The following is a 15587-nucleotide window of genomic DNA, read 5'->3' on the forward strand; positions in this document are numbered from 1 at the left end:
TTTGCTTGACATCCCCCAGGAATTTAATAAAGAGATCAAGAGGGACTGAAGGGCTTTCCTGAGTGAGTTTCGACTGAGCTAAATGTCATTTTTTTAAATTTGGATATATTGCTCCCGCAGAGCCGGCTGCATCAGCAACATATTGATGAGGATCAAGATGCTCTTAATTAATGGCAGCAATATGATCCTCACTTAGTGCACTTAAGAAAAAACGAATCTGAAATGCTTTTTTATTTAAGGGGTAACTCTAGCCAAATGGCTAGGCAGGGAGCTAAAAAAAACTTATAGGGATGAGTTCCTCTGCCAAAAGATTGGTAAAATAATGCTGGTTTATGGTCCTTGAATAGAAGAAGACTAGACACATGATATTCACATTAATAAAATACACTAAAATCCATATATACCGAAATAAAAACACCCTAGAATGATAGCTAGATAGATAGGCGATATATATCAGATGGATATAGGGAGATGGGTGGATATAGGGATAAACAGTGATGGAGGATGAATGGGTAGATATAGTATAAATGTGTGATGAATAGGTATGCATTGGATGTATAGGGCTTTATTTAATAAAGCTCTTCAAGGCTGGAGAGAATACACATTCATCAGTGAAGCTGGGTGATCCAGCAAACCTGGCATGGATCCGGTCCAGGATTCAAAATGTTTGTTAGCAAATAACTTTGAAGAAATCCATTCCAGGTTTGCTGGATCACCCAGATTCACTGATGAAAGTGTATTCTCTCCAGTCTTGGAGAGCTTTATTAAATCAGGCCCATAGAGAGAGAGAGATGGATAGAAAGACGAATGAATAGATAGAGATGGCCAGTAAGAAATTGATGGGTAGAGATAGGATAGATATGTGATGGACAGAAAGAAGAATAGAATGATATCAGTTGCATAGATCGAGATGGATGGATAGTCAGGAATGGATAGATAGATAGATAGATAGATAGATAGATAGATAGATAGATAGATAGATATGTGATGGACAGATAGAAGAATAAATAGATATCAGTTAGGAAGATGGAGATGGGTGGACATGGATTTATAGGGATGGATAGATAGATCTAAAGTCTTAAAGGTTTTGAAAAGGAAATCCAGGTCTATGGAAGGTTTCCCCAGCACCTACCTATCTAACCACCCCACTATCTAACCACAACTACCCAAAAACCACCTTTACAACTAGTGTTGATCTAAGTCATTACACTTATTTATATATCATTATAAGGGTGGCTGCCTATTTCTATGTTTATTTTGAGGTCTAATTGCTAACTCACTCACACCTGCTGCACTTTATGGTGTCATAGGAGAATGGCACAATGTTTTAGAGACTTTGTTGCACTAGTTTTTCTGCCCCATCTCCTACCTGCTTTTCTTTTTGAATGAGTGAAACACACTAAGCTTACTCAGCTCCTGCCTTAAACCCAGCAGTATGGAACATGCAATGCCTTAGTCAGTGTGAGGATACCCTGGCCGAGCAGAACAATAATTTCATGAATTCAGAAAACATAAAAAAGTGAACAAATATAATCTTTTGTACATTTGCCTTTGCAAAGCATCAGTTGAATGCAGTATTATGTACAAATGCAGAACTTGTTTGTTGTAGTCAGCACAACACCTGAAAACAAGGCCAGCATTATAGCAGAGCATGCTGGGTGCCGGCAAAAGATATTAAACTTTATCCAATATTCAAAACTATAAAATAATTTTGTGAACGAGGACATTGTAATAAAAGCCCAGAACGATGAGGTTTTGAATTTAGGCAACCTTTACAAAGCAAAAGATTAGCCAAGGTGTTAGTCTAATAAGAAACCGTTTTTTTTTTTTTTTTCAGATGGGAACTCAAGGCAAAATCAAATTAAAATGTATTTTGTTAACACTAATTATGAAAACAGAAGTCATTAAAGGGAGTTATAAAAACCAATACCTTTGGCTCGGGACTTGAATTAATTTGTTTCTGTCTAACCTCCGGTTGATACTAACGAAATTACGTGGGTAACAGAGTAGCTTTTGAGATGCCATCAGCCAGCTGGAGGACTCTGGGTAATTTAACTGAAACAGAATTCTGTAATGAAAACTGTGCAAAGGCTTTTCTTTCATTTGGCGTCTCTCAGCCTCGTGTGCCGTGTCTCAGTCTTGTGCGCTGGCGGGCCTTTTTTCGAGGTGCATTGTCAATAAACGTAATTAGTAAGACTGAAAGTTTCTGTTAACCTTTTGTTCTCCAGTACAGAAAAAGCAATCTACTGATTATTACCCAATAATGAAGTGCTGGCCAGCCATGGGTTCATCTTGGAATTCTCCAAAAATATATTGGGGTTGAAAGCTCCACCTCACCTGCCCCTCCCCTATATTTTGGAACTATCAAACAATCTAAAGAATTTGATCAAACCTTTTACAGTGTCCGTAAGTTCTTTTTATTGATTTGCTCCCCATTTTGGATCTCTTGGTTAAATTTGACAATTGTGAAATTAGATACGTAGGATTACTTTAATTCCAAGCCATCTTTTTTATATATATAATTTTTTAATTTTCAATAGAAATAATAGAAAATTATTTAAGATCAGCCACTTTTACAGAATAATTACCTCTTTACTTGATTGGCTACTACTATTGCCATTCACTGTCCCGGTCTGAGCTCTTCTGTGCAGAGGATGGCAAGCGGTTGATATCAGGTCATTTTTAGGTACTTATTACTTTTAAAAATGTACATTTTAAATAAACAAACAACAGCATGAAAATCTGTATTTTATATTTGTTTAAAGTTCAGCTTCAAACTACTTCACAATAAAATAATAGAGTTGATTTTGCAAAGTGAACAGGCTATATGTCAGTAGCAGCTTACACAGATACAGTAACTCCTAGTTAGCGATAAAGGATATAGGAATTGACTTCCTTCTGGAAAACGTGTAATGGGGCAACAAACACTAAACTGCTCCCCATTGTCATTGTAGGTTCCTATTGTAAGTTCCAGTCAATGTATGTCACATCTCTGGCTGGCCTTGTTACACCTTTGGTGTCCATTTTCCTGAGTAAGAATTCTCCCCTGCTATAGTAATGGGTTGGAGCAAACCCTTTGTGTTTCTGGCTGGTATTACAGGGTATACTTTAGAGATAAAAAAATATTTTTTTTTCTTGATTTTCCTGAAATCCTTACAAGAATGTTTGATGCTTCTCTGTTGATGTTGTAAAGCTGAGGTCAGGGTAAGAAGCATGCCAGCAGAGCTGCAACATAAATCAGGGTGGCCTAAGAATTGCTTACATAATTTTTTATGAGGTATGAGGGTGAAAGGGGGGTATGTTGGTCAAGCAGATACTAAAAACTTTGCACATCTTTACAAATTAAAAAAAAAGTCCTAAAAAATAAATATTCACAAAGCAAGAATAACAGAAATACAACGTTCACTCTGCCAGCTACTGCAGGGATGATGATTTGTAGCAGTTGCACTTTTGAAACATCGGGTTTTATCAGTTTTTCTATAAGTCAGAAAAGGTAGAGCCAGAGGAACATTAACATACCTAAACTCATTATCCTCCGTTAAAATTTGGTACATCACATACAGCAGAACATCATAAATCTCATTCCCATGAGTTTGCGGAAAAGTATAAATAATCACATTTAGCCTCTGCTAAAACTGTACTTTTAAAATATCGTTGACGCCAAGATTTAACAACTTGTTGCCAGCCTCCAGGCAGCCGCATTAGGAGAAACGTGTAAAGTTATTAACGCAGATTGGAGCTAAAATGTCTTGTTTATGGCAGCGCTGGAAACCACTGAAAGGGGAGTTCCATTTTCATTTTATGTAAATTGATTGGCTTTTGCAAGTTTTCCACCAAATTTTACTGAATTCATTTCTTTTTAGTTTTATATTTTTTTTTAACCCTGTTGTTATTCTGAGGTCCCTGTGTAAAATCTCATTGATGTATTTGTGTGTTCAGTGGATTTCTATGAAGAGCAAAGTCATATCTAATACACAGATCTTGACCCTCCTACCTTCCTGATCTAATACAAAAATATCCGCCCTCCCCTGGCTCCCTTTGACTCCCCTAATGACTTCCTCACTTATAACCTCGTCACACGCACGGCACCAAGACTTTTTAGAACTGCCCGGACACACTGGAATGGTCTTCCTCATCCTATTAAGCTTGCTCCTACTTTTTGGACTTTTAAATGAGCCCTTAAAACACAACACAGCATTTTTAACCTTGCCTACCCATCTTCTGTCTCCTAAACCCTCACTACTTCCCACCATTCCATATCCCCCCTCCTATTTTGTGCTACTTCCCCCACCTCCTAAATTGTAAGCTCCTCGGGGCAGGGTCCTCTCCTCCTCCTGTGTCACTGTCTGTATCTCTATGTCATTTGCAACCTCTATTTAATGTACAGCGCTGTGTAATATGTTGTTGCTTTATCAATACAGCTCAATAATATTAATGGCAACAAGATTAATAAAGTGAGTCGAGTGAATAAAGACTAATACAGACTTTATGAAGTACTGCATAATATGTTGGCACTATATAAGAACAAGATAATTATATAGGTGTGTGGGGTGGATTATTATTAAATTATGTCCCGTTGAGCAAATTTTATTTTACCGTCTGACTTTAGAGAAAACAGGAAGTGAGAAGAAGTGAGATGAACTCTCCCTCGCTTAGTTGTCACTTGAGCAAGTGTCCCCTTCTTTTCCTGAGTATCCACACATCCCAATTTATGTTCACCATAAGGAATTACTGATGGGTAAAACCCAAAGTATTTTCTCACCATTACATTTCCTAAAGTAGGACAGGAGGACTTCAATCCCTATAAATTTAGACACTGGGCCTGATTTTTTAAAGCTCTCCAAGGCTGGAGAGGATACACTTTTATAGGCTGGGTGATCCAGCAAACCCGGAATTAATTTATTTAAAGTAATTTGCTATTAGCAAATGTTTTCAATCCTGAACCAGATCCATTGCAGGTTTGCTGGATCACCCAGCTTCATTGATGAAAGTGTATCCTCTCCAGCCCACATAAATCAGGCCCACAGTTAGGAACTATAATGACTACTCCTTATTTTAGATTCTTCCATCGCTTTTGGTCCCAGTCACAATGGTCATCAGTACAAATGGACAATGTTTCCCTACTCCTTCCAAAAGTTTCGGCTTGACATAAACTTTAATCAGTAGGTGTGATTATCTGTGCATACAGAGTCCGTATGGCGAATTCACGACAGAGAGGATGATTCTGTTTGCAATGTGCAGTGATCGATTTGTAGGCGAGTGATAGTAGACCGTACAGATGACATGATCTTTTCCCACAGTCCCAGCGGCTGTGATGTCTCCTGACAGCTGAGCAGCACACGGCACTCCGACTTAATATCCACACACCAACATCAGCATGTGTGCATTAGCAGGCCTCACACTTTATTCCGCAGAGTCCGCAGGCCATAGCGCGCCCTGCAAACTGATCAGCCTCGTTTTACATTCAGCCGGCGCACTGGCATGCTGATCTCCAGCTGAGTGACATACATGTATGCATGATACAATATAAGACGTACGTCAAAAGCTGTGTGTCCTGCCTGTCACAAATGTCTAATGGTTTTATTTTAGAGCATTGCGTTCTGCTTTCATGTGAAAGATTAATTTTAGAAGGCCGGAAGCAAGACACAAAGGAGGGATTCCTTTTTATTAAACAGGAATTCCAGACAATGGCATGATATTTCCTAATATTATACAGATGCTAAAGCTGAAGCGATGTATTACATGCAGAGTTAAAAGGAAACCTGTCATGAAAGATGTTTAGATTGTCTCTAAAAACCACCATCTTAAAAAGCTAGCTGCATGGCTGGCATGCTGATCCTTCAGCTTCAATGTTTTCTAAGTCAGGAATAAGTATGGTTTGATTTCACTCTCACTTTACTTTCTGCATGCTCATTCCAGGCCAGATTTATTAAATCTTTCCAAGACTGAAAAAGAGAGCAAACCTAGAATAGATTTGGTCCAGGCTGGAAAAAAATTGCCAACTAATAGCAAATTATTTTTAAGAACTTCATTCCAGGTTTAATAGATCCCCCAAGTTCACACAGGGTCTTCCAATGATAAACCCATGAAAGTCCATCTTCTCTAGAATTGGAGAACTTTAATAACTTAGACCCAAAGTATTGAAGCCAGATGATTGCAATGACAGCTGGGCAGTTCTTTTAGAAGGTACTCACCAGTAGGAGCCTTTGTGTTTTTCTCAAGCATCCGTTTTGCATTGTTCTGGATCGGCTTTAGATTCCTGTTAGTGACAACAGTGGACCGTGCCTATATGGCCACTTGTAGTATTAGGCAGAGGGTAAACGTAACAGGGTGACAACAAAAGAACGGAATTGGTGGAGAGTTGCCACCTTATGACAGGAAATGTCTAAAAAAAAGACCTTTCAGCGCAGATTTTAAGTCAGGGGTAAAATGAGGGTGGTGAGGATACTCCTCTGGGTTATCCTTGGAATGAAGGCAGGCAGAATAAACTGTTGATCTCAGATAGTTTTAAATGGCAATCTTTCACATTTCAGGAGGCGGGGACACAAAATCATCCTTAAAAACTTTCTTACAGTTTGCAAGCTTTTATTGTAAGATGGTGACAATGGATGATGGCATTGGAAACAATAAACAGTAATTGTATCTCTTTTTTTCCTTTTCTATATATTAAGATAACACCAGCACTGTCTCTCTGCATGGAGGTGTGATGGATAGAAAAACTGAATTAATGCAGGAGACCTTAATCCAGACCTTGTCCACAGTCTTGGGATCATTTTTATATTTGTTTTTTTTCCAGCATGCCAGGCTGTTATTGAGTCTGATTTATAGCATTCGTGAGCAGTGGACTAAGGCTCGCTGACAGGCCCTCGAGGGAGAAATCGGATGGCTTGGGATGGTTCCACTAGCTTTCTATTTTTATTCTAATGATGAGTAAACAGTTTATTCTTGCTAATATGTCAGTGTCCTTAGGGAATCCCTCTACAAACCATGGCAGATGATGAAATATTTCTAGCCATATGTTCATTCAGATATTGAGTATTTAAAGGGTTAGTCCACCTAAAATTTACACGTCGGTTTTTGGCAGATGCTGGACAATTCAATCAATTGACAAGTTTTTGCATGGCTTAGGGATCCCCAGTAGTCAAATTCCTATGCTGAGCTCTGGAGAGATAATTTGCATTGGATGAGTGGGAACATCCCAATGTCTGAAATTCTGGTGAGTGGAACCCCAAAAAATGTACTAATGGAATCCCTCATTAGTCTGTCCCACCACAGTACATAGTTAACTGTTTTATCACTTTAGGTGGACTAATTCTTTAAAGACCAACTGTTGATGTATCCATTATTTCAGGTTTGTCAGCTCACCTTTAAGTTATATCATTCAAATATAGACCCAGCATACATTCTAAGCTCTAACATGTTCTTCCTTAGTACTGTAGACAACCCAAAGTAGAATACAATGGTCTGTCTAACTTTTTCTAGGTGTCTCTCCTTGTAGTAAGGGATGAGGACACATGAGTAAATACGTGGAATAGAGTATGAAAGGATTGGGACTCTCAGGTTTTCAATGCTGTCTTAAGCCAAATTAAATTTTCAAACCAACTAAATACATTTCAGGTGCATTAAAAAAATTTCAATAAGTAACCACAGTCTTAGAAAAATGTCAGCATGCTGAAGAGAAGGACCTTCCCTGTGTGAAGTGGTCTCCCTGCAGAGGTCCAACATATTACTTGATGAGGTTCTGCTATATCTCCAATCAACAGAGTGCATGAGCTTTGCTCGGTGCAGACGTATTGGTCAGTCTCAACAGGGGGCGTATATGACCTCTGCAAGGAGACCCCTGCTTCTACATAGAGAGCAAAGGCCATTACCTACAACATGCTGGCAGGGAAAGGCTTCCCTTCTCAAGCTGCGGCTGTTTTTAAGGAATCATCAGAATTGACATATATTTTGTATAGATGAAACCTTTAAACTTGGGTGATCTCTAGCTGGGCCCTATCACACCTTCCTAAGGCTTCCGGCAACCTAATGCTGCAAGCTTGTACTTTTTTTTTTTCATTAACATGATTCCTTTTTTTCTCTTTTCAAACGATTTATATCTAAAAGACAGTAACCAAAAAAAAAGCATCATCCTGAGTTACAACATCATTAGAAGACTAATGAAGATAGTGCCGGGCGCATCTATGTTTCTCCGGATCATTTTAAACATGTGAGGAAAAAGAAAAAACACCTTTTGCAATTAAATGTAGAAAGGGAAAAGAAAATCTCTGCGTGAAGCTTGGCCAGAGAGAAATATTTACCCTGAGCAAAGCAAGAGAATGAAGAATGCCAGTTATGATTAATGAGTTCCTAGCTCAAAATTTGAAAAGCCAAGTTTGTTCAACTAGGAGTTTGATCTGGATTGTAAGTTTGAAATTCAGCTGGGAAATCGAGCCGGGGAGTAGAAAAGGGCAGCAGTTCAATAACGTCTATGCTTAGGATAGGAAATATATATCTGTGCCATAAATTCCGTCTGCCACCTATGTCTAATATTAAAGGTCACATGGCTTCTCTTTTGACATCTTTTGTAGTATCACGACCCGGAGCACAAAAAAATGTTCCGGCGCTGAAATGTATGTCAAACTGTCATGACAGCCGGGAGGAGATAACTCATTCCTATTTGTTTTACATATATCATCTGCCTGTAACATCATTTCTGTTTATTTTGCTGAAAGTCATTGTGACTCCAACAAAACTTTTTTTTAAATGTCTGGATTTTGGAACGTTTGCTGTTATTTATAAGGAATCCAAGCAGTGTCCTTCATTGGGGCCTAAACCCAACTCTATGTATTTACTGTTTTTGGAGAACGAATCTTGACAGTGAAGTTTGGGAATCCTAGAAAAATTTCACCATATAAAGTGTGTGCCAATCTCTATTTTAGCAGCCTAAATATAATGTGGAACAGTTTCTGAACCTAACCCTCACTGTCCAAATCTAAATAAATACAACCCCTCTTTGGACTGACCCATAGTGGAATGTCTTCCCCTCTTTGTACAGAATTAGATTGAATTCCAAAAAGAACTTAAATTTCCATTGAAGGTGAATGAATGGTCAAATGCCTAGGCATACGTCACATGATCTCAGCTGAAAGGGGTTGACATTCAGGCTCAGCCAGTTAATAGGCTGCCCTGCTTGAACCAAGTGCCCAAGCAAAGATCTGAGCATGTGGTCACATGACTGATCACCAAGAGAAGAGGTGCATCAATGCATTTAAAGGCCGTGGATGGGTAGGAGAGCAGTGGATTATTTTACCATAGGTCCGCTGGTAGTGATTGGTATTAAACATCAAAATAGTCCAAATACATGTGTTCTAGTTCTGATGTTGGTAGAGCACCTTAAGTCAAAAACTGGTCTGAAACAAAATTATAATGCTTTGGGGAAAATTATGTTTGTTTTTGAAGTTTTTTAAACTAACATCCTTCTTTTTGTATTTCTAAATATGTTGTATTTCCTTATCAATAGTCAAAGTGCACCCATAAGCATACTTGGTTTATCAAGGAGAAAGTACAGAACAAACTTTTCCTTTCAGACTGTCTCTCCTCAATTGAAAATCTGTAGGGAGCCCATACCAAGGTGACAGCAGGTGCACAGGATTCATTGAGGGAAGGATGACTACTAAAAGCAGAACAACGTACCTTTGGCCTATTATATAGTCATGTGACCTGATGTCTAGGGGTGTGTAGTTTTGGTAAAAGAAAGCAGAATGAGACCAGGTTGTGGATCACATTATCTGTTATAGAATGCCTTAGAATATGAATTTAGAATCATTTCTGTCATTTGCATTGAAATAAACCTAGTACTTTATTCTGCCCTACATGTTAATAAAGAAGCTTTAATTAAAAGTTACAGTAAAACTATATAAATGAATTTAGTGTTTTAATAAATGTTTGAGCTTCTGTAACAATCTTTAATCATTTCAATATCAGTGCATTAACGTGAGCCGCATAAGTAAATCTTGTGTATTCCAATATTACTTTTTTCTTTTAATTGATTGCAGATTCTTCATTTAAAGTGTATCCAAAGCCAAAGAGCAAAAATGTAACATTTTACAATGTATTGATCCTTGAATGTGATGGTTACATTGTTTTTTTTAATTATTATTATTGTTATGATTCTGCCAGTAACATGCTTCCTGTCCTAGGGTGACAAAGCGTACTGGAGAAGAAGTGTTGCCACCATAGGACAGAAAGTATTTTGGAATTGCAGAACACCTCCTCTTCCCTTTATATCCATAACATACAGAAAGATGTGTTTAGTAGTTTAAAGAGGTACCCTGGGAGGAATGATAAGGGTCCTTAAAGCTGAACTCTGGCAGAAGCAGAAACTTCTTTCCTTCCATGCATCTACTCCCCCTTTCCCATAAACATTGGGCCTGATTTATTAAAGCTCTCCAAGGCTAAGGACGGTACACTTTCATAAGTGACCCAGCAAACCTGGAATCAATTTCTTCATACTATTTGCTATTTGTTAGCAAATGTTTTTAATCTTGGACCAGATCCATTTCAGATATTTGGGATCACCCAGGTTTACTGATAAAAGTGTATCTTCTGTAGCCTTGGAGAGCTTTAATAAATCAGGCCCATTGTCTCTTCAATTAATTAATTTCTTTAAAACCTGTAAATCTTCTAGTTACACCTCTAAATCTTCCTGTGGAGAGGAAGGCAGGAGCATGACCTCTGCAGTACTGGGTGCAGGGCAAATGCAGGACTGGTGGCTGCGCAGTACAGCAGGAGCTGATACATGGAGATAAAAAAGGGAGAGCACATAAAAGGAAGATAATTATGTCTGTGAAAGTCCCCATTTATTCCAGTTTTTAAATAGCAAGTTTAAGATGCCCTTATAGCTTTCCAAGTCACTTCATCAGTTCTACCCCTATAATACCCCCAGCTTTTAAATCCACACATACCAAGCACCAAAATTCATGATGATTCCATGGTGATTAGATTAAAGCATACCTAAACTCAACATTTTTACTTTACATAGAACGGTAGACAACCCATCTATGTTAGGTAAAAATGTTGTTGTTGCAAGTGCTAGGTGCAACACTGCCCCTTTAAGTCCTATTTGCTAAGCAGAGCCTCCCGGGATTCCTACGTCATGTATCCCGGGAGGCTCTGGTTGCTCCTTCTGCGCATTCCCTTATCTTGGGTATGCGCACAAGGGCCACTTTTCCGCCTAGGGGAAAAATATGCCAATATCACACATGCGCAGTGAGACAGTGCATCGAAGAAAGAAGACTGAAGAAGAAGATGAAAAAGAACATTAAAGATGGTGGCGCCGGGACAACAAGGAATTTCAGGACAACGCGGGACAGGATTGTGGGAAGGACCATCGAGGGACCTACTGGATACGTGTGATTTTTTTTGTTTTTAGCTTAGTTCCGCTTTATGGTGTTTGTGTTGCATAAATATAAATACTGGACCATTTTTACACTGGTAAAAGTGAAACACCTTCAACATTAGAAGAACAAGTCCAGATAAATATTACCTACTACCCAACGCAGGTGGGAAGTTTCTGCATCTTTAAAAGAAAACTGCACTAGGTAACAAGAATTCTTTGCGCTTATTGAATAAATACAACAAAACACTTCTAGTGTTATATATACCAAACAAAAAATAGCAAAAAAAATGTTGTGTTATTATATATATATATATTATACTGTTGGTGGTATTTAATAACAAAATTCTTCTTTATGTTTTTCTCTAGTGTCTCTATGGCTGCTATGTCCATTCGTCCATTATTCCAACGTTCCACAGAAGGTGTTACTGGCTGCTACAGGTAGGATCACCTGGATGTCTTCTATACTTTCCATGATGCGGCTTCTGGATGTTGGTTGGCTGAGTTGTTGGTTGGCGTTGGTTCCTTCTCCTTTTTTGTTACGGTTTGGCTTCTTTTTCTGGCTGTTGTATCCTGATGGTGAAGATGGCGCCCTTTATACCTTAAAATAATTCTTGGCTACATTGTTTCTTTTTTAATACTTTGCTTAGAATTGTTTGGAATATTATTTCGCCAGCGATACTCTGATGGCGTAAGAATTTATTATAATCTTTTACTGGAATACATCTGGAAATATGTTTACTTGAAGCTTTTAAGTGCACCAGACTGCCAGACACCAAGGCAGCCATTATTTACCTTTATTTTCACCATAATATAGCCTCTGCTTTATTTAAAGGGAAGCTCCAGGCAGATAATCAAATAAATAGCCTTTTATTCATTATTATATACCTTCTATACAAATATTGTTTTATTTAATTCAGCTAGTAGTTCATCTCAGTGTTCCATGTTGTGAAAATTAATCTTTATGGTGACTTGCCATATTCTTACCTTTAAGCACAACTCAAGCCAAAATGTGAGAAGATTTTTATTGATGTAGGCATTATGGAAATTCTCATGCACTCTCTTGATGGGATCACTAAGCCTGGAAGTGAGCAAAATCTTTCTGATGGGGGCGCAGTAATATTTTATGGTATAGGCCAGGCTTTAATACCAATGTTTTTGTTCCTTTGGAGGAAATCCAGGATTGCATTAACAAAAATTTTTTTGATAAATTATCCAATACAAATCTGCATTATTTGTGTAATTGATATCTGCTTGGAGGTTAGCTTTTAAGGAACATCACTGAGTTCATGCCGAGTTGTTATTACACCAGAATTCTTTATTATTAATCTAGCCTTCTTTATACAATTGCACCTTCGTTCATGCATGTACACAGGTTTACTTTATATACTGCTGACTTTTTTTTGGCTTCCTAATAATGTAAATGTGTCAGCTGCTAATGATACATTTATTACGCACCTACTTATAGCTAGAAATATTCTGTAATTTTTTCAATATTAGGCTTTTATATAATATATTGTGGAAATTATTTTTGGATTTTTGGAAATAATCTGCTGTTTGCATTTTGTTTATTATAGCTCATTTCTTATTTTTAAAGGGGATCTTTGTTAGAATGGGGAGAAAGGTTTACAGTATACAGCTCATCCTAGGTCTGAGACCCCCATGGCTGGGCTGCTGCACACCTAAGACTGTCCCTAGCTGAACTGCTGACAAATGAGCAAGATTAACTCTAGGAAGTTCCAAAATCAATAACATTGCCATAACGCAACCAACAGGCTGGTTAAGCTTTTCTTGTTGGTCTCAAACTGACCTTGTTGCCACCCCTCTCAATGATGTCAATACATAGGGCCTGATTTATGAAAGCTCTCCAAGGCTGGAGAGAATACACTTTCATCAGTGAAGTTGGGTGATCCAGCAAACCTTGAATTGATCTGGTCCAGGATTCAAAACATTTGCTAGCAAATAGCAAATTACTTTAAAAAAATCCATTCCAGATTTGCTAGATCACCCAGCTTTACTGGTGAAAGTGTATTCTCCCCAGCTTTGGAGAGCTTTCATATATCAGGCCCACTGAGTGCAGATGCAGTGGTCACATCCGGCCCAACCTTGTCCATTATGACATAGGGTTGCAAACCATATTTTATGGCTTATGTGCCCATCAATATGAAAAACAAATACCAAATGACATATATCTTGACATACGTTTCTTTTTCCCCTATACATTATTTTTAATGCTACTATTTCAATTATTTTACCAATCCACATTGTCCTTGTTTAACTTACCCTATGTAGAATGTCAACTCTGCTGCATGATTTCAATGCAAAACAAACAGAGTTGCCACCAAGGGGTGGCAACTCTGTTTAAGTCCTCAGAAATGTGAGGACTTAATGCCTTTAATTCTGATGCCTGCAGAATATGCCTCTTTTTACCCATTTTACATGCAATTGCAACTTGATAAATCGAATCCAAAGCATCTGAAGTTGTAGTCACTGCCTGTGAAGCTTCACTGTTACTAGACCAACTATATCCCCAATAGGCTCAGCCCATAGAGAGCAAATAGGATGCTTTTCAAAGCCCTCCATTCTCCTTATAGTGAGTATACCATTTTTGGATGGACAACTGACTATACATGGTATTTTATTTTTATCATACAACTACTATTATTGTTAATTGGATCCTAAAGTTGGTAAATAAATATATATATATATATACACACACAAACTGCGCTTCTATTAGGAATATCTTCATTTGACTCTATTACTCTTAAAACTTTCCTTTTAAGTCCCCTTTTGTCCCCTTATTTTTCACAGATTATTATGGATTTCCAGCCCTTTTAGACTTTTAATTCCCTTTCAGTAAATGAAAGGCATTTTAAACAATTTATCTCCGAAATGTAAAAGATCAAACTAGACTGTGCTGATGGATGTCCTAATATTTACTTTATTCTAATTAGATCAGTCATATTTGGTATGTGGCAATGTTGGTCAGTATTTAAATATGATTTATGTAAACATTTCCTTCTACAAGATTTGTTAGTTAATCCTTCCTGATCATCAGATTTCTCTATCTGGGGATAGTGGAATTGTGCTGAACCATGTTGGGAATGACCATGTTGGTTATCCATCTATATTCTAAAGCAGCATGGTCACATCTATTTTTTTTCTGCAGAAACAGAAGAAGTCTAATGTAATATTTATTATATAACAATATTTTATATAATACATATAATAATATAATATTCTAAAAACAGAAATCTTAATGTTATCTCCCTGGCAGTTTAAATTTTGTGGAATGTTTTATATTTTTAACACATTTTATCATTGTGAAACCAAAGTCATAAAATTGTATTACAAATGAAAATTCATTAGGCTTCCAGGCCTTTAACTCAGAGGTCATGTGACTAATGGCTTGACACTGGTCACCTGACTGGCTGCCAGGGTGAACTTACAACACTGCTTCTTGCATGAAAGTTAGTTGACTGCCTCTTAAAACTATTTTAATACTCCAATATTATGTGACGTTCAGGTCTGTTCTCGATGGAGCATCATTGTAGGGCACTGCACCTCTAACAAATATGCATTGCAGTGTTAAAGAGTAAATGATGTCCCTATATGAAATACAGAATATAAATTGTTTATATTTACCACTTACAGACAGAGGATGGCAAAGACAAGGCTAAAACTTCAGATTTATACAGCGCTGAATTACTGTTATTCTGTGAATAGCCCCGATAGCCTAGAATGTCAGCAGGACTACATGGCAAGAGAATAAATTCTGTATTACAGAAGGGACACCCCATTCCCTCTTCTCTAGTCAGAACACATTTAGATTTTCTGTCTTCAAAAGCAGTGAAAAAGTGTACCAGCAGTGCTTGGTTTTCTTATTAGACAATCAAGCATGGTCTGCAAACTTAAAGTATTGTGAATATTTGTTAATATAATCATAGTTTATTATAATTGTAAATAGTATAATTGACCTAAATCATTTTAGCTTTTTCTAAGTAAGTCCAATTGCTTACTTTACCTTGATAAGGCACGTGCTCTGGTGCCTTGCTTTCCAGGCAGTTTTTGTATTGCCGAGTGTTGTATCGGAAAATGTGGCGTCATCTCTGTTTCATGTATAAAGAGTGGGCAGAAAACATAAATTCTATTCTTTCCCTTGATAATAGAGCAGCATAAGTTTGTCAGTGCAATCAGTCACAGTTTTGTG

The 15587-nt window shown here is 37.7% G+C and overlaps 1 protein-coding gene across 6 annotated transcripts in view; it reads left to right on the forward strand.

Annotated features, from left to right (window-relative positions):
- The window catches only part of CAMTA1 (calmodulin binding transcription activator 1), an 884829-nt gene that overhangs the window by 523339 nt on the left and 345903 nt on the right, over nt 1-15587 (forward strand). For all 6 annotated transcript variants that reach the window (XM_072426016.1, XM_072426012.1, XM_072426011.1 and 3 more), the window contains exon 5: nt 11747-11818. In XM_072426016.1, the coding sequence (XP_072282117.1) occupies nt 11747-11818 (72 nt within the window). The remainder of the gene's footprint in view (nt 1-11746; nt 11819-15587) is intronic.

The sequence above is a fragment of the Pyxicephalus adspersus genome, chromosome 11 (genome assembly GCF_032062135.1).
Source record: "Pyxicephalus adspersus chromosome 11, UCB_Pads_2.0, whole genome shotgun sequence".
In the NCBI taxonomy this organism is placed as follows: domain Eukaryota; kingdom Metazoa; phylum Chordata; class Amphibia; order Anura; family Pyxicephalidae; genus Pyxicephalus; species Pyxicephalus adspersus.